The 19,490-nt window shown below is 39.6% G+C and overlaps 1 protein-coding gene across 6 annotated transcripts in view; it reads right to left on the bottom strand.

The window, feature by feature from the left end:
* Nucleotides 1-19,490, bottom strand: part of LOC143276236 (pre-B-cell leukemia transcription factor 1-like) — a 51,954-nt gene that overhangs the window by 26,487 nt on the left and 5,977 nt on the right. For 3 of the 6 annotated variants that reach the window (XM_076580705.1, XM_076580711.1, XM_076580709.1), the window contains exons 3-5: nucleotides 13,352-13,596; nucleotides 10,166-10,356; nucleotides 6,366-6,501 (exon numbers count right to left, since the gene is read on the bottom strand). In XM_076580705.1, the coding sequence (XP_076436820.1) occupies nucleotides 6,366-6,501; nucleotides 10,166-10,356; nucleotides 13,352-13,596 (572 nt within the window). Of the gene's footprint in view, nucleotides 1-5,906; nucleotides 6,043-6,365; nucleotides 6,502-6,563; nucleotides 6,700-10,165; nucleotides 10,357-13,351; nucleotides 13,597-19,490 lie in introns of all 6 variants that reach the window. The other 3 variants (XM_076580707.1, XM_076580710.1, XM_076580706.1) reach the window with 2 other exon arrangements.

The following is a 19,490-nucleotide window of genomic DNA, read 5'->3' as shown; positions in this document are numbered from 1 at the left end:
GGGTGGGGGGAGGAGGGGGGAGGGTAAGGGAGGGAAGAGGGCAGAAAAAAGGAGGGTAGATGATGCTGGTGGAAGGGGGGTGGGGGTGGAGGAAAAGGAAGAGGAAGAGGAGGGATGGGAGACATGGAAGAGTGGTATTAGGGGGGAAAAGGGATGGTGTGTGTGTGTGGGGGGGGGGGGGGGGGGCATGGGGCTTTGGAGGTGGAGGGGAGGAGAAGGGAGGTACAGAAGTAGAAGAAACAGAAGGATGGTGATGGTATGGGGGAGCGAACAGAGGTCAGGAGGGGGTTGGGGGGGTGAAGTAGGGGGAAGCCCTTACTCTCCTTCACTCCATCCTTTCCCCCTTTTTCTCCAACTACACCCCTCCCCCTTACATCCACTCCTCCTCCTCCCCCCCCTACACCCCCTCACCTCTTAGCTCATTAACTCTCCAATTTCCTGGCTGTTTTCTTCCCTGAGTCTGGGGTCTACTGGGTGTTTCTTTCTCTCTGTCCCTGTGTCTCTTTCTGTAGGTGTCTGCTGATTGGAGAAGATGTGAAAGAAAGGCAGGATGTATTATATGTGTGTGTGTGTGTGTGTGTGTGTGTGTGTGTGTGTGTGTGTATGAAGGTGTAATGAAATGAGGAGAGATAGAGACTGAGACAAAAGAGAGAGTGAGAGGGGAGGGAGAGGGAGACAGCAAAGGAAACAAACCAGAATATTTTATTTTAATGAACTCTGGCTGTGGACCAAAATTAAAAACCAGGAGACAGGGAGGTGTGCATGGGAGGGGGTATTACGATAGCATCACTAAGTATCAGACTGCACAAGGACATGACCCTCTTTTACTTAATCATGTCCAAGCAGAGGGTTTCTCCTTTTGATTGCATGGAAAATGAATTTCAATACTCGACAATTTCTCCGTTGTTTTAATCAGAAGTGTACTAAGAGATGTACTTAAACAGTCTGGAAAGAAAGAAATGTTGTCAAATATAACATCAAATGAGAGAGGGAGAGAGACACAGAGAGAGAGAGAGAGAGAGTTTGTCCAGAAGGGATGAAGGGAATGGGGTATGGTGAGGTGAGGAGGGGGAGGGGAGGGTGGGGGAGGGAGAGGTGTCTGTGTAAAGCTGTAGTGCTTTTTGAAAAGGAATAATTAAAACTCTCTCTCCCCTCCCCCTCCCCACTTCCCTTCTGTCAATTTTCTTTTTTGTTTGTTTTCTATTTCTCTAATCTACTTCTGTCAATCAAACGTGCTGCCTTTATCACGTTTTTTTTTTTTCTCTCTCTCCCTCTCTCACACTTCTTTTCTTTGGTTTCCCCATATCCATTTTCCACATTCTCTAACTTTCTCTATACCCACCAACCCCCTTCACCTCACACATTCTCTTTTTCTCACATTTCCTCTTTCTATTTTTCTCTCCGCCACCACCCCCTCCACCAATTAGTTTTTCTTCATCTTTTTTCCTTTCTCCCGTTCACACATTTTTCACTCTCCTTCTTGCTGAGCTTCCTTTTCTTGTCTCTCCCCCTTTTTCCTTTCACATTCTCCCCCTCTCTCTGAACTCACGCACTCTCTTTCTCACATATGCACACACACATTTGCACATACTCAATGACTCACACACACCCTCTATCACATACAGACACATACATGGACATACATACACATTCTACTCTCTTGCCTTCAATTACACTCTCTCTCTCTCTCTCTCACACACACACACACACACAAGGTTGTTACCCTCTCTTTATTGACTTGACTGTATCATGTGTTTGCTACTGGATGAAACTGACCAGGATGCCACTTTCACAATTTCTGAAACAGGCTGAATCTTTAAACAGAAAACTGGTTTGTTAAAATTAAAGCATGCCTACTTGCCTACAGATGTGCAGTTTCCATGATGTATGGATGAACCAGGGCACTGACAATGAATTCGCTTTTTTAAAGTCTCTTAAACAAAAACTGATAGACAAATTTAAAGTAGACTGGTTTACCAAACTTTGTAGTAGTGACAGATTTTCTTTCTATCGGCCATTTAAAATGGACTTTCATTCCGAATTATACTTAGACAATATCACTATCAAACGTTGTGAGAAACACTGATAAGATTGCGACTTGGTCTAAACAAGCTTGATATAAATAAAAGATTCCAGAACACTGATGTAAACCGTTTCTGACTGTTTTGTACTGGTATCCTAGAAAATTAATACCATTTCATTTCTGTGAGTCCAAAATATGGTCATATCCATCAGAAATACACTTCAGAGTTAATAAATGTTAATGACAATACACTACTTCCTGTACTACAAAACCCATGTTATCTCCCAGAGAAATCTTGCTATGTACACTTATTATGCTTTAAAATTCAGAGACAAATGTACACAATGAATGAATTAGTATATTTATAAGCATGTTGAGTACGAACATGCTATGTATTTAATCACCTTTCCTTTTCATCCAGTTATCGATTACTCATTACAATACCGGCTACTATTTGGATGAGTGAAATATATTCCTTCTGCATGTTGAATTGCCCAATTGTATCTCCCCACCCATTTTGTGCATGGGGATGGCCTTCACAGTTAAACCTGTGGCAGTGTCCGTGTGTGTCTCTCTCTCACAAGCACACACACAAACACACACATGCGCATACACACACACTCTCTCCCTTACCTTCACACAAACTCTCTCTTTTTCTCCCCCACTCCCTTGCCTTCATACAACACACACACACTCTCTCACATGCACAGCAGACACAACGAGAGACATAGACATACACACACACACACACTCCCTCTTGCCCTCACAAACACACACACACAATCTCTCACATGCACTCTCTCTCTTTCTCTCTACCTCATATACACTCTCTCTCATACACACATAAAACACACACCACCCCCCACCCCGGATCCTTCTCCCCAACACCCCCTGTCCTAAATGGTAGCTTTGGACACTGATCCTAAGGGATGGACATGGCCCACAATGATACCCACCAACCAACCAACTGCCCAGGGCCAGGATGCAGAAGACCATTGTTCCCCCAGTTTACCTGAACCCTGAAGGTGGGGGGTAGGAAGGGTGTGGGGGGCTAGGGGTGGACAAAAGGTGGAGACACAGACAAAGGGGGTGGTGGTGGGGGGGTGGGGTGACACAGTGTCATTACCTTTCATCAGGTTACAAGACTATAACTAACGGTGGGTGGTGGCTTCAGGGGTGGGGGTGGGTTGAGTTGTCTGTGGGTGGGGGTAGTATGTGCCAATGCTAACCTGTTAACTACCAGTGGGGGAAAGCACAAAAAGTCTGGAGACTGTGTGGGGTTGGTTATTAACTGCTCTGTTTGTTTAGTGTTGTTACAACCTTCTACCCGATTACAAACATAACCAACAGGATAAATGCCAATGATTGCCAACCTTTTACCTACTAATACTACCAGAGAGTGGGGTGAGGGGGGAGGGTAAAGGATTGGTGAATTGATCTTTTGAACTGGTACTGTTTTGATTGACCTTTTATCAAACATGATTTGAGCTTCTCTTCAAATGATTATAAGAACTGATGGGTAATTAACCTGAATTGGCTCCTTAGGGGTCAGCTGGACAATAAACAAATTTGTTTTATTTCATTATGTCAGGGTTGATTCATGAATTTTTAAAAAAGGTTGAAGACAACTTGCTACTAGAGCTATGTTTTGCTGACTACCAATTCTGTTGTCAATTGGATTATCAGCATTTTGGTTGAAGAAGGAATGAATGTATGAATGTGTGTGTGTATGTGTGTGCGTGTGCGTGTGTACATACATACATGCTTGCATGTGCACACCTGTCTGTGAATGTATGTTGTGTATATGTATAATTATGTGTTTGAGAGCTGTGAGGTAAAGTTAAAGGGAGGAATAACCAACTCGCATCTCACTCCCACCTGAAGTGGGGAGGGGAGGAGGGAGGAAAGAAGGGAATGAGGGAGTGGTGTATAGGGTGGTGGTGGTGGCACCTTTCAACAGGTTAAATAATAACCTCTGCTGCTGCCACCTCAGAGGGGAAACTGATAAGCGATGGGGGTTCATTTATCTTGGTAATGGGTTGTGAAGACTGCGGCAGCTCTTTTCAGTAACTGTTAAGTATCCCAACTCATCACACAGTTTTTGGCTGAAGGTTAACCCATTCATTCCTTGGGAGTATACAGCCTCAGCAGGCTTTCATGCCATACTGATGGTAAAAAGCATAGGAAATACACTGAAATCAGCTTGTCTTTCCCTCTAAACTGATGTGTGGACACAGCTAGAAATACTGTAGATATTAGCTGCATCAGTTTGAAATGGTACAGAACATGACACCATAAAGGAGTTTGAATTATACTCCTTGGGTGTTTTATACAATTATACTTTCAATTCCAAGTCAAAAACTAGGCCTATCGGTTTGCTCAAATAGGCCTGGTTTGCTTCAGTCTGACATGGTACAGTATATGAAAGACACCAAAATTAGTTCCATTTGCTTGCAGTTTATACAAATGCAGGAACATGGAAACCGTTTACTGAAACAAAGTCTGGTGCCTGAGCACTGCTCGGGTGCAGGGATGAATGAGTTAATACTGTACAGTGTCAGTAACTGTTGTGTTTCCAACTTATGACAAGTTTATTTATTTATCAATTTATTCATTTATAAAGTAGATGTAGCATATAATATGGATCAGTCCACACACTCTGATGCCTCCTTGAAACTGAAACTACACCCACCACCCTACCTATATAGTACAAACTTAACTTCAAATGTTTTCTGTAAAAATAACATGCACACAATATCGCTGCACACAGAATTATATCAACATGTTTCTTTCTTTCTATGAACAACATGCTCAAACTATCTGGGCAATGGTAAGAATGATATTGACATGAATATCACATGAACACCAGCAACAATTTCAAATTCTCTTCTGGAACACTTACTTTTTTCTTGTAAGGTGTTCTGAGATTTCTGAAATCCTGTGTACACGTGTGTGTGTGTGTATGTGTGTATGCGTGCATGCTTGTACGTGTTGAATATGTGCATGCCACATGCATGCGTGTGTGCATATTTCAATGCAAGAATGGTCACGTTTCCATAGCCCCCAGTGTGTAATATTTTTGTTTGCTCATTTGCATTGCTATAAACTAGTAAAAACATACACATACATACAGACACACATACATTCTAAGAACACATTGACCCATAGTATACAATAATGTATGCAGTGTTTTTTGCACATTCAGTAATATTCTGCAGTATTTTTCATAAAGTTTTGTGGGGACAGATTCAAATCAAAACGCTGGACCTGCATTACTGATTCTGGGATCACTTTCATCGTCATATCATCCCAATTCTTTGTACTGCAAACTTAAAAAAAGAAAAAAAGCAGCAATGCAAAGCAAACCAGAACTGGTTATACTTCTAACAAACCATCGTCTCATAAAATTTTCTCTATCACCCCCCTCCCCCTTTCTTGAACTGCATTGCATTTTACTGCATTGTATTTTGCCCTATTGTCTTTATTACGTGTAGACTGATTGGGGGAAAATGGGGTTAGTTAAAATTTAGTACGGGCAGGGACTGGACAGAATCACGGCATGAGAGTGGCCTTCAATAATCAAAGCAAAATATCCCAGTGGTCCTGGACATTTTCAGTTATACATCACCAAGTTTCATGATCTAAGTGTAGTTAGTAGCGGTGAGTTCATCATCTTCATTTTTTAAATATTTTTTTTAAAGCAAAACAAAAGAAAAAAAAAGAATATTCAACTTTTCCCCCCCAACCTTATCTGAAAATTCAACAACAATTTTCCTCTTTTTTAAAAAAAATGGGGGTAGTGGTGGGGTGGGGGGAATATACGACAATAACTTGGTGAGAGAAAAAAAAAAGAAAAGAAAAAAACAGAAATACAAGAACTAACCTGTTGGAGAGATAATCCAGTTTTTCGTGCTAGTTCCTCCTTGGTTTCATCACTAGGGTAGGGATTACTCACATGTGAGTAGAAATACTGATTCAACACCTCAGAGGAGTGTTTGCTGAAATTCTGTCTTTTCCGTCTATGGAAGAATGCAAAGAAAAGAGAGGAACTAAAATTCTGAGAAAAAGAAAGGAAACATGGTGCAGGTACTCATTTCATTCCATTTTTTTTTTTAGGCTCCAGCTGCTTCTAAATCCTGCCATTTAGAAGGAACGGGATTTTGGGGGGTGCAAAAGGGAACTGTACCACTAAACAGTCACTCTGTGTAATGATTTTTTGTTGTTTCTTTCTGAAGACAAATGTTCAGTAAATTATGACCCATACCCCTCCCCTCACTCCCTCCTCCCCCCCAGTCTACAGGACAATCAGGACAGACAAGACGGATTCAAAACCAGTACTAACCTGGGAAACTGAAATCCCGCATTTTCGAGCTAGCTCCTCCTTAGCTTCTTCGCTAGGGTAGGGATTACTCAGATGGGAGTAGAAATACTCATTCAACACCTCGGATGATTGTTTGGAGAAATTCCGTCTTTTCCGTCTACGGGACAATAAAAAAAGACACAAAAAAATAGAAGAACTAGTCACATGTCATATACTGACCTGCGAGACTGAAATCCCACATTTACGAGCAAGTTCCTCCTTAGCTTCTTCACTAGGGTATGGATTGCTCAGATGGGAGTAGAAATACTCGTTCAAAATTTCCGTGGCGTTCTTGGTGAAATTCCGCCTTTTCCGTCTAGCACAGGAAAGGAAAATAATAAACAAACTGTGACTTATTTCTGCCACTGCTTCCAAGACTGCAGAACGTCTAGAGCAAGCAAGCTATGTTGGTCCACAACTGTTTGTGTCAGGTTTCACTGGGTCTCACGCCTGCTTGTTACACACATCTCTCTTCTCTGGCTGCATTCTTTTCCAGAACTATTGTACAGATACTTTTGTACTGGGCAAAAATCACTGCATGATTCCATGATCACAAAGTAAACAGTGAATCACTAATGGTCTCTGTTCTGGCAATCACTTAATGTTAGTTGACAATGAAGTGGGCTTTTTTCTCTCAGGAATATCTGGAGTAAAACAAGTGTCTGTAGTATGAAACGAAGCACAGCCAAGATATTCTTTGTAACAGTCTTTTCCAATTGTAACTTTTAATAAGCGTCACAGCTTTATATATTTCCCCACATCTAGTCTTTTGAATGAATAGATTGTGTGTGCAATGTTGTGGCTCACACACTGTTTTTTCACATCAGATCCAGGTGTAAGTTACCACCTTGCTGAAGCTTTTCAATCTAGTTCAAAAACAATGTTATCTCTCTCAGATTCTTTGAAATTCATTTCCAACATTTTCTCATTCTCTTCTCCTCCAACAGCTGCCTTTTTTGGTTTGCAATGATGTTACGAAATTTGTAACATTTTCTACATATTTTGCTATAAATTCTAAGTTCAGGATTCCACATTTATATATATATAAATGTATTCCGTGGGCACTGTGGCTGTCTTTTTAATGCTTATTCTTGTGGTAAATCCATGTTTAAGAAAGATTGAGCATTACACAGAAGCCACATCTGCCTTTTATCCCCTTCTCTCTGTTTAACACTTTTTGTGGTCAATTCATGATTAAGAATGACTGAGCTTTACAAAGCCACATCTGCCTTTTTTCTCTTCTCTCTATTTAACACTTATTGTGGTCAATCCGTGATTAAGAATGACTGAGCTAAACTCAGAGGCCACAACCACAATCCTTCCAACAAAAAGAAAAAAAGTGTTTGTCCATTTTAGGATCAATCTCAAATTAGGAGAACTGATGCTGTCTTGTCGTCATCCTTGCTTTTCTTATCAACCAGGTGTGAGCCAGAAAAAGTGACACAAACAGTTTTCTGTGATTCTGCTTTCATTGCAGCTGATTCCCTTTTCTCTTTCTCTCTTTTTCCTCTTTGTCCTTCGTTATCTTTTTCTCTTCTTCCTTTCAGGCTTTGATTGGGAGGGTTAATATTTCACTGGCCATTTAAGCAACCAAGACATACTCGACCTACTCAGCAGGTGTCTAAAACTTACCATCGTAGGCTTTGTGTACCAATCTCATTTGATTGTACAAAACCCACATCATCGCTATACATCATCCAGCATGCAGTTCCATGGCTCTGTTGCTCTGTGACGTAATTCACAGACAACAAATTGAGACAAGCATGGTGGGAGTTCGTAGGAAGAGAAGTGCAGGGAGGTAGTGAAAGCAAGAGACACCAGCAAACAGCTGGTTCAACAACATATTGAACAACAGATGATGTTATGTTGTAAATAAACCATTCAACATGAAAGAAACTGAACAACTGTTCATCAACAGACTTTAACTGCTTCAAGCATATGCTGGAATCTTCAGAAATTTTCTCTGAAAGCTTCGTAATTCAAACAGCCAAGCATCGTGAGTGAATGATTTTGAATTACTTTAGACACAGAAGGATCTAACAAAATCCTTACGGTCTAAGGTTCAAATCAACAAGATTTTTTTCTGTCATTTTACTTTTTTCTTCGGGGTGGTTCTTTTGAATCTCAGCTTGAATTGCATGCTGGATCATGTATTTGTCCACAGTAGCTCTTGTCATTGGGCTCTCCACAGTATACACACTTTTTTTCAACGCCTGTGAGTAATGAAGAATAAAATTCAACTAATCATACCTCAACTTACACCTGACTGAACAGAAACTGATATGTGCTTACGTGGGATGTTCAACCAATAAAAATGTGTTCCTTTCTTTGACAGTCTCCAATAATCAGAATCTGAAAGTTCTAGTCATTTCTTTTCTTTCTATTTCAACATCTTTCCACACATTACTCTATCAGGGTAACTGACAGAAACAGATAACTGATCTCTGAGCTCAGTGACATGAAAAAATAGAAGAGTGGAGCCAAATGACTAGAGCTATACATATCACATACATTCAAACTCATCCAAGCATGACAGGCAAATCCCACATCAAGACATAATGTGTAAAATCAGTAGCAAAGTACAAATAGAAATGGATTAGCACTTTACAATGTCAATCCTCAGAAACACAAGATACCGGACTGTTACATCCTTTAGTGCAGTGGAACTTCCTGAGAACTTGAATCAATCACATATAATCAAAAAACTAACAACATGAGAAAATATTATCCAACAATGTTATGATGCAGTATTCACATGTCCATATCCACCAAAGTAGTTCCTTTATGCATAGAATGTTAAAAATTAACAATTAACATGCCAAATGTATAACATTTTCTCATTTCAACTGTACTCTGTTATCCAGTCAACGATTTATATTCTAAGTTCCACTGAAATGCGTTATCTCTAAATCATACAAATATATTCAATACTGATACACATCATAAAGTTTTTATAAAGAAGAAACAAAATGTAAATGACAGAAAGTTTTTAATAAACAGATGTCCTAAAAGAAAAGGTGAGAAAATCTTCTCAATAATGAATTAAAGTCAATGAAAAGAAAACGAAAAAAGAAATATCAAATTTTTTTTAATGTAAAAAAATGACTCTAACACACATAACTCCACAACACCACAAAACTGTTGTTGAGACCTCCTTGACCATACAATGGACGAGCTTCAAAATTACTAGGACCAGTCTCCAATTTTTTTTTTCACTCCATCAAAACTATTCAGTCCACTGACCTTGACCCCAATCAAGGTTGTGAGTTCAAGAAAGCAAATTTCACGATTCATTTTATAAAAACCTGGTTTTCACAAACTTCAAGCTTACAGAGTGCTGAGATTCCACCAACATGCGCAACAGCAGAGTGGCAAAAGCACGGGACTTTCAATCCGAGGGTCCTGAGTTCAAATCCCAGTCAAGGCACCCAGTGGGTGAAAGGCAGAGATTTTTTTCCAATCTCCCAAATCAACAGATGTGAAAACCTGCTATGTACTCCTTTCATGTGTATACGCATGCAGAGAAACAAATGCACATATGGTAAGGATCCTGTAATGCCTGAGGGTCATGGAAACATGGTCATACCCAGTAAGCACACACACTCTTTTTTTAATTTTTTTATGAAAGTCTGACAAAGAACCACACATTCATTTTCATACTTCTCTCATGGACACACACACATACACACACGCACAACCACAAAAAAATACACTGTACAACATACACCTCCATCACAATCCACAACATGGGCAAAAAAAAAATCATGAATAAAAGCTCTTACCTGGCATCCAGGAAACGGGACCTGAGAATCATCACTGCCTCACAGGTGCTCTGTTTCAGCTGCATTTCTATTGCGGAGAACTTCTTGCGAATGATGGCCACCATGCGTTCAATCTCTTTGGGGGCGATGGGCCGGGTGCGACTCTGTTCACGCAGCAAGTTCACCACATGTGTTGTGAACTCGTTGCACGCCTGAAAACACCCACCGTGCATGCATTAAGATGTTGAAGGTTAATGGTTCCATGGCCAAACATGATCACAGGGGCAGTGAATTCATATCCGCCGTTTTTAGGGTTCGGCATAGGAAGGTGGGGCCGAAACCTCTCCTTTCGCAGTTTAAACCTTTTCAAGTCAGGTACCCATTCACACCTTGGTTGAATGAGGAAAACTGAGGTAAAGTGGCTTTTCCCAAAGACAAAAATACTATGCACAAACAAGGCCTCAAACCACGATCACTGGTGAACACTACATCAGAAGTCCATGTGACCATGTGCTAAAATATTCCACAATGTTTAGATCTGGTAGCAGAGTAGGTCATTTTCATCAGCAGATCTCTTATTCATCTTGTGTGCTCACTTTCTGATAAAAAGAAATCTATCTTGATTTGAGAGCGAAATTAGTGTAATTCTTTTGTTTTTATCGTTGTGTTTTATTTTTATTTTATTTTATTTTATTTTTAATAATGCATCAATTAAAGCTCTTTGGTGAATGGTACTGGTCAAGAGTTTTATTAAAGTTCCAAGAAGTTTCCAGAACTTGAAGGGCAGAACATTTTAATTGTTTCCAAGGCATTTCCTGCCCATGGAAACGATTCTCTCATTTCCAGAAAGACTTTTCCAGATTTCCACATCTCTGTTGTAACCCTGTGTGAGGTTACAGAGAAGAAAAAATCAGAAACAAAACCTGATGCCACACAAATGCTATCTATGGAAAATACAGACGGCAGACTGTACATGGAAACAGCCAAACCAAATAAAATGCACCCACTGATCCCAAGTTTCATCATCACGGCTCAAGTTATTGCAAAATCGTACTACACGCCTACCATGTTTACTGTGTTGTCTACCAAATATTGATCGCAACCTTTCAACTCCTGTCCTCTTTCTTTGCTGCAAATTGATTTACAGCATTTTTCCCCCCCCTTCTCTTGGCTCACTGGTTGCAACTCCTACGTGCACGTGATTCTACCAGTAATGTTTTTCTGCGTATTGTCGATTTTGTCTCATGAGCCGTATTTCATTTTTCTGGGGCTGTATGCTTCTTGATTTTTTTGCTTTTATTTTTATTTCTATTACAGACGAAATGTCAAGACACATTACGAAATCATTACAACGGGACAGTGTGTGTGTGTGTGTGTGTGTGTGTGTGTGTGTGTGTGTGTGTGTCTGAGAGTACTACTGTGACATCAACATCATAAATGATACTAAATTAATAAAGCAATATCATTGCACTGAATAATACAAATTGTTAAATATGATATTAATCTTTTGCAAATGCGAAAGAGAGTACAAACATTTGCAGCAGCAGGTCTGCTCATACATTCCCCCAAGAAATCAGAAAAATTTCAACTGCTCACCCTCCACGACTGTCTAGATTCAAGCTCTATTATGTATTCATGAATGAATGATAAGCATGCTAGAATGAAAATCTGCTGTACTAATTGTTCAGCAAACATAACTGTTCTCTTATCTAATTTCTCTTTTCTTATCCCTAAAGAAAAACACTTTCTAAAGCCAGATTCCCAGAGGGTTCCCAGAGCTGTGACCAAACAAAACTCCGCACTTTTTCCAGATCTCTTCCAGACCAAACTGAACATTTTCCATACCAAAGCCAAACCCAAAATACTAAAAGAAATAAGAAAAGTCTAAAACACAACTGAAAAGTGACTGGCAGCTATTCTTGTACCAATGTTTAAGTATCATCGCTTTTTTTTGGTTTTTTGATTATTTGTTGTTGATTTTAATGCATTTAGTACTTTGTTAAATGGTACTAGTATGGGACTTTTATCAAAATTTCATGAGTTTTTCAGACCGTAAAGTGCAATTTTTTTTCCCTCTCAAAGCCTTTCCAGTCTCATTTTTTCAACAGACTTTCCATGACTGTGTGCTAAACCCTGCATGAACATTCTGATCTGGAAAAAGAAAAAAAAAGGTGCATACACAAGACAGCATGCACACCCTGGCACACTTTCCTCTCAACAATACCACAAACTGCATGACACAACAAAACACACAAAGCCATGTCACCTGCTCATATAAATCATTCAGCAAACAACAGAATTTGTAAAATACTGGATATGAGAGTGAGCAAACTATATAAAGAGGAGAGAGTGTGCAAACGTATAAAGTGCATGTACGCTGTTCCTTTGCACTCTCAATGGTGAAACCGTCTCCTTTTTTTTTTTTTTTTTTTATCTATCCAGACAATACTCTATCGCCCTACCCACCTCCAGCCCCCAAACCCCACCCTCCTTTCAATCACATTCTTTCTCTCTCTGTGAATAAAAAAAGAAACCTTTACCAAAGCCACGCACCCAACAGACTGTGGCCTTTCTTTTTTTTCCTTTGTGTGCATGTTTGCCTCTGTGCGTGTGTGTGTGTGTGTGTGTGTGTGTGTGTGTGTGTGTCTTTGCATGTGCATCTGTGTGTGCCTGTGCACTCAGCTGGGCTCGAGATGAGAGCAACAATGGCACATAATAATAATAACAATAATGGGCATTTATTTCAGACTCTATCTCCTTACCACAGGAGTCTAGAGTGCTAAAAAAATGGTCACAAGAATTAACACCACAGCGCACAATAATCAAGACGACCAACGAGAAAAAAAAATCAAACTTTTTTTTAATGACAATGCACACATACTGTACACACACACACACACACACATACATACACATATGATGAAGCAAAATGAGTTGGAAAAAAAATCTACTCACCTATTATTCTATCGCTTCAACTTGAATTACTTTCACTTAAGAAATCAACAACAAATAAATAAATAGCAGTATGGGCTGCTGGTGGGGGGAAAACCCAAAGAACAAAAAACAAATATTGAAAAAACAACAAAGAAACAGACAGGTATGCTGAGAATGGTCACACACACACACACACACACACACACACACAAACTCACAACACCGCACGCACACACCACAAAACAACACACACACACAAACGAATACACATACCTGCTCGTATTTCTCCAACTCAGTGTGATAGATCTGCCGAATCTGGGCCAGCTTGGCACGGTAGTCTGAGTGTTCGATGGCACTTTCAGGCTGACCCCCCGAGGCTGCGGCCGAAGCACTGGCCGCGGCCGAGGACCCCCCTCCCTTCTCCGGCCCCGCAACCCCCTCCGCAATCAGCATGTTGTCCAACCGCATGAGCTGGGGGTCTGGCGGCTCTTCCTCCTGTGTGTTTCTGATGCTCAGCACTGCAGGAAGTGTGATGGAAAGATGATACATTTAAATCATGTAACATATACAACAGAATTATAAACATGATCAAAAGAGGAAAGCAAACACGTCCTCCTTTGTATTTCTGATGCCCAGCACTGCAGGAAACATGACAAAAAGATGATACATTTAAGTGTAACATTTATATATAACAGACTACCCCCAAAATTGGAGTATGCTTGCCTACATGGCAGGGTAAAAACGGTCATACACATAAAAACACACTTGTGTACATATGAGTGAACGTGGGAGTTGCAGCCCATGAATGAAGAAGAAAAAGATATAACAGAATTATAAATATGATCAAAAGAGGAAAACAATCACCTCCTCCCGTGTGTTTCCGATGCTCAGCAATGCAGGAAATGTGATGGAAAGCTGATATATTCAAATCTTACATACACAACAAAATTATAAATATGAACAAAAGAGGAATACAATATTACACGTGTTTTACTGTATGCTGAAAAAAAACAAATAATATGCTCATTATTATTATATTCTCAAGAGTCAGACTGCAGGAAATTATTATTATCATCATCTGATAACTTATTATCTATAACTGATACTTATTTACCACATGGGCAGACAGAAAAAACCCAATGAATTAACAATGCTGCTGTCTGCAAGAGACTCAGGCTTTGACACACATGACACAATCAACAGACCAGCATTTTTCAGAAAAGGCGATACCTTTTTCTTTATTTCTGGTGCAGAACGTTATATTTTTATCAGGTGCATCATATTTACAGTGAAATCTATTTTGAAATCAATATGTATCAGACTAGTAGTCATGTGCTCTTTGGCAGTGACTCCCACATTAACTGGTACAGTGCTAGCAGCATTAACAAGTGGGCTTTTACATGTATGACCATTATTACCCTGCCATGTTGGCAGCCATACTCTGTTTTCTGGGATGTGCATGCTGAATATGTTCTTGATTCCATAACACACAAAACACTGCTATTGATGACAGGACATTTTATGAGGGCATGTGATCTCATGTATGCATATACACATGAAGGACCAAGCACATTTCTACACCCTTAACCCACCAGACAGTGACCAGGATTTGAACCCACTATCATACTGACGGTCCATTCTGCTGATGCACACACCCAGACAAGTGCAGCTGGTAAGTCAGTTACTGGCTTAATGCCGTGCCAACCACAAGGTTTACAGTCACACAGATGTCAAAAAGGTTCAATGCCCCTGCCATCTCTTTCAAAACACAGACCATCCAGCATACACACAAGGCCACAACTTGTGTTCTGGTTGGAAGAGCAGAATTTTTTTCTTCTTCTTCTCTCTCTTTCTTTTCTTTTTCAAAAGAAAATGTTTTTGGTTCCTCTTTAGTGTTGATGTGTGGAATAAAACTCTAAATTGTAATGTGACAGAAAGCAACTGAAAAACTGGGCACAAACAATTCTGATACTTGAAAAACTGAGTGGAAAAAACAACAACAAAAAACAAATGATAATATAACCTGCCTTATCACAAAAAAATTTTTTTTTTTAATTCAAAAAGAACCATTTAAAGTTCAACAGTAATACGGATATTAAAAACAAAATCTCATGAACACGAACAAAATGTCAGTCTGCTGAAAGCAGTTTGTTGGGTGTTGCGGTTTCCAAACTTACAATTTTCGGAATGGTCAGTTCCCTCCTCTCAATAAACAAACACGCATATTGTAATAGTTTTACCTGTTCTTGTCCAGACGTAAAAAGATAGTTCACACACCCGCACAATAGAATTATATACTCTTTTGATGTAGTAATTTCATCCTCCTTATCCTAGCATTGCAGTGAGACAGCAGGTGTGTTACAAAGTTTCTAACATTTCCTGTGTAATGTTAATATGTTTGAGTATATATTACATGTAACCATAGGAGTATTAGGACACATCATTTTTGTTCTTCATTCCATAACTTCAATGTTAAACTTTGTTCAAATGTTCAAAATATACAACAGGAAACAATACAAAATAAGCAAAGAGGGGAAAATTAATTTAAATGATAGGTCTCTTTTTTCTAAAATTATTTCTTCACATGTACTTGTGTATATAATACTTTACTGTAATGTTTCTGGTGTGAACATTAAAAAAAAAAAAAAAAAGAAAGAAAAAAAAAATGAAAAAAAAAGAGAAAAAAAGTTATGGAAGTTACAGGAAAATGAGACACAACTTTAGCATTAAAAAGAACTGACCACTAAGTTGACTAACTCTCTAACTCAATTCTAAGATAGAGTAACAAACAACAGCTCTTGACATTTACTGTGACTAGATCTTTTCTTCTATTACTAGTAATACTACTTCAAGAGATGTCAAGATTTTTTGTTGATAAGAAAACAAGAAACACAAAAAAATGCAGACAGCACAGTCAAGATACACACTTTTTTCCTTTCTTTTTTTTTCTATGTTTCTTTTATATTCTTATGATTCCTTAGATTTCTGTGATATGATGTATAGCACCATCAGTAAAGTAAAACACAATTAAGTCGGATTCAAATCACATTCACCTCAAATCAATGTCCATGAGAAAAAAAAAAGAAAACAAAAAGAAAAAAGAAAAAGTCTGAAACATACAGAACACACACTATCAGTGAGTATCACAGGGTTCCTACAGACATGACCAAACAAAACTCCTGACTTTTTCCCCGACCTTTTCCAGACCAGTCTGAGCATTTTCCATCCCTAAAAACAAATCCAGACTGAATAAAAGAAAAAAAAAACAAACTTGTCTGCTACATCGCTAACTTCTTCTCCTTCATTCGTGGGCTGCAACTCCCACGTTCACTCGTATGGACACAGTGGGTTTTTACATGAATGACCGTTTTTACCCCGCCATGTATGTTGCCACATACAGTTTTCAGGGGTGATCACTAACAAAAAAGATCAGTAGCAATCCTGGTGTTGATGTTTAATTTGTATCACCTTTCTTTCTTCCATTATTTGTTTTTTGAATGCATAAATAGAGAATTGGTCAATGGTTCCTTATAAACCTCCAAGACTTTACCAGACCCTGAAGAGCAAAACATATTTTTCCAACGCTTTTTCAGACTTCCATGAAATGGTATGAATCATGGTGTAAAAAATATCAATATGTGTGGACATAAACACAAGCTTGTGTCACATTGCAAATACAACTCTTTTTTTTTCTTTTTTTTTTTAATTCATCCATGAAGCGTATGAAACAGTTTCAGTTTCAAGGAGTCATCAAAGTCTGCAGACTGATCCATACTATGTACTACCAGTATACTACATCTGCATTAAAAAAAAAAAAAAAGTTTAACTGAGCAGATGCCCAGTGAATACACAGACCCAATGCGCTGGTCAGGCATCCAGAGCCTACGACTGGTATAATGTATAAAACATTAAACTAAAATGAAATTAAATAAACAAATAAGTGAATAAAACAATAAAAATCAAAGACACAAAGAAGGCAAATGACTGAAACAAAATAAGTTAAAAGAATTTTTTTTCTAATGGCCACTTTCAGCAAACTTGCACACACACACACATGCATACTCAAACAAGTATGCACACGTACCCTTGCACGCACACACACAAACACACATGAAGGAGATAGGGGGAAACAGACAGGAGAGCAAGAAGGGGAAAGAACTGGTGGGGCAGAGGGAGAAGGAGGTTAGTGCAACGACGACAAAAGAAATTTACTGCTTCAGTAAAACTCTTCACACCACTCTCACACACACCACTCTCTCTCTCTCTCTCACACACCACGCACACACACACACACACTTTCAGTTTCACACCACTTTGTCCCACCCATACAGCACATGCCCGGTGATCCCATAAAAGCGACAGCTGTAAATTAAAAGTGACCTACTACTACGCAGACATTTATCATCTCTACTGTGCAGTAAACCTCCCAAGGGTGAAAGCTCCACTCCCCCCTCCCCAAAACCAGTGACAAAGCATGCATTGCTCAAGTCATATCCCTATGGCGTCCTTCTGTCCAGCGATATGCTACTACCACCAGTTTTCACACTGCTGTTCTGGTGGTGTGGTGACAACATCAAACATCTTTGGCCAATGTTTATGGGGGTGGGGAAGAGGAGAGATCTGAGTCATCTATGTGATGAGCCTGGTCATCTATCATGCCTTGACATCCTTGTCATTGCAGTTTCCGTCCCAACAGATATCCATGTTTTTCTCTCCGCTCTCACCCTGAGGGTAGATGTGTGTGTGTGTGTGTGTGGAGAGAATAGACACCAAGAGGGGAGTGGGGGACGGGAGGAAGTGGTGGGAAGGGTGGATGGGGGGGAAAGAATAGGCTGTGTCCTTGAAATGACCCTCCTTCCTATGACATGACTGTCTTCGGTTTGAATTGCTATTCTGTATGTGAATTTCACTGTGTAATCAATATCTGAGACACCCAGAACAAACATGCTTTTTACAATTTTCCTCAGCCTTACACAGAATGACAACAAAGAAATAATCAATTTACCAAGAACAATTCCTCATGTCCTGTGTATTTGCTTATCAGTGTATGCACTGTACCGCTATTTCCCAACTGAAAGGGGGTGCCATGACAGAATCAGTTAGGCACTGGACTTCTGATCCAGTGTACACATGTGATAGGTTTGGAGACCCTGTTTCGACACAATGTCGTGTTCTTGGGTAAGGCACTTTTGTCAGATTTTCCTTACCCTACTCAGGCATAACTGGGTGCCTCACTTCAGTTGGGAGGATGGATGAGGGAAGGGTTAAAACAGTGGAAGGAAACACTTGGGCCTTGCCTTCCAATACCAACCCCCAGACACAGTGGATATATATTCACTGCTCTGATGGCCTTAAGAAGGCTATGGGACCTTTAATTTTGTTAACCATATTTCCTCCAATGAAACCAGTCTCCCCCACCGACACCACTCTTTCCTGGGAGAGTCAAATAATGAGTTCGTTAACAAAATGCTTGCTACAGATGACCTCAATACAGTGCAGAAAGACTAGCATCCAGAGCAACATGGAAGGTCAAACGAAGTGGTGACAATATTTTCAGCTTATGCATGTGACTTTTGGATATAACAATAATAATAACAGATTGATGCTGACACCTGACCTTCCAGGCAGGAAGCTTGTGATGTCTATGATGTTCTGCATAAATATACATGTATATAACTTAATTTACCAGCATCAAGCACACCATACATGAACAAGTGTATGCACCGACAGACATCGGCACACAAGACCAGCAGAAATTATGGGATCTCTCATTCTATTTCAATTTCAAACCAGTGAACACTATCTAAGTTCTAATTCACCGTAACTTTGGATAAAATAGTGAAACAGAAATGCCAGTCAAAAGGGAAAAGAGAGAGGGAAGATTGCAGAAAAGAGAGGCAGATAGGTAAATGAAGTCACAGAGAGAGGGGAGGTGCAGGGGGAGAGGGGGGGGGGAGACTGAGAGAGACAGAGAGAGACAATGACTGAGAGTCAGAGAGAGAGAGAAAAAAAGAATCATGAGCATATAACATTAATGAGACAGACAGACAGACAAGCACACACACACACAGACTGACAGACAGACAGACAGGGGGGAAGAAACTGAGAGAGACAGAAGCAAGCAGAGACTGAGGAAGAGAAACAAACAAATGAATCCCAAGCATATTAAGAAAGAGAGAGACAGGCAGACAGAAGATGACATGACAGCGACTGAGAAGGAGATATGATCCATCAGTGTGAAACTGCAAAACAAGACCCTTTTCTTTCATCTTATCTTTTCCTTTCCTTATTTAACAACAAAAACAAACTTTTAAAAGATCTCTGATTCACCACAACAAACACTGAAAAACATCATTTTTGACAATTGTGTTAATTTTCTTTTACATTCTGACCTAAAAAATGTACTCCATTC

The sequence above is a fragment of the Babylonia areolata genome, chromosome 31 (genome assembly GCF_041734735.1).
Source record: "Babylonia areolata isolate BAREFJ2019XMU chromosome 31, ASM4173473v1, whole genome shotgun sequence".
In the NCBI taxonomy this organism is placed as follows: Eukaryota; Metazoa; Mollusca; class Gastropoda; order Neogastropoda; family Buccinidae; genus Babylonia; species Babylonia areolata.
This window is presented reverse-complemented; position numbering and strand designations above follow the sequence as displayed.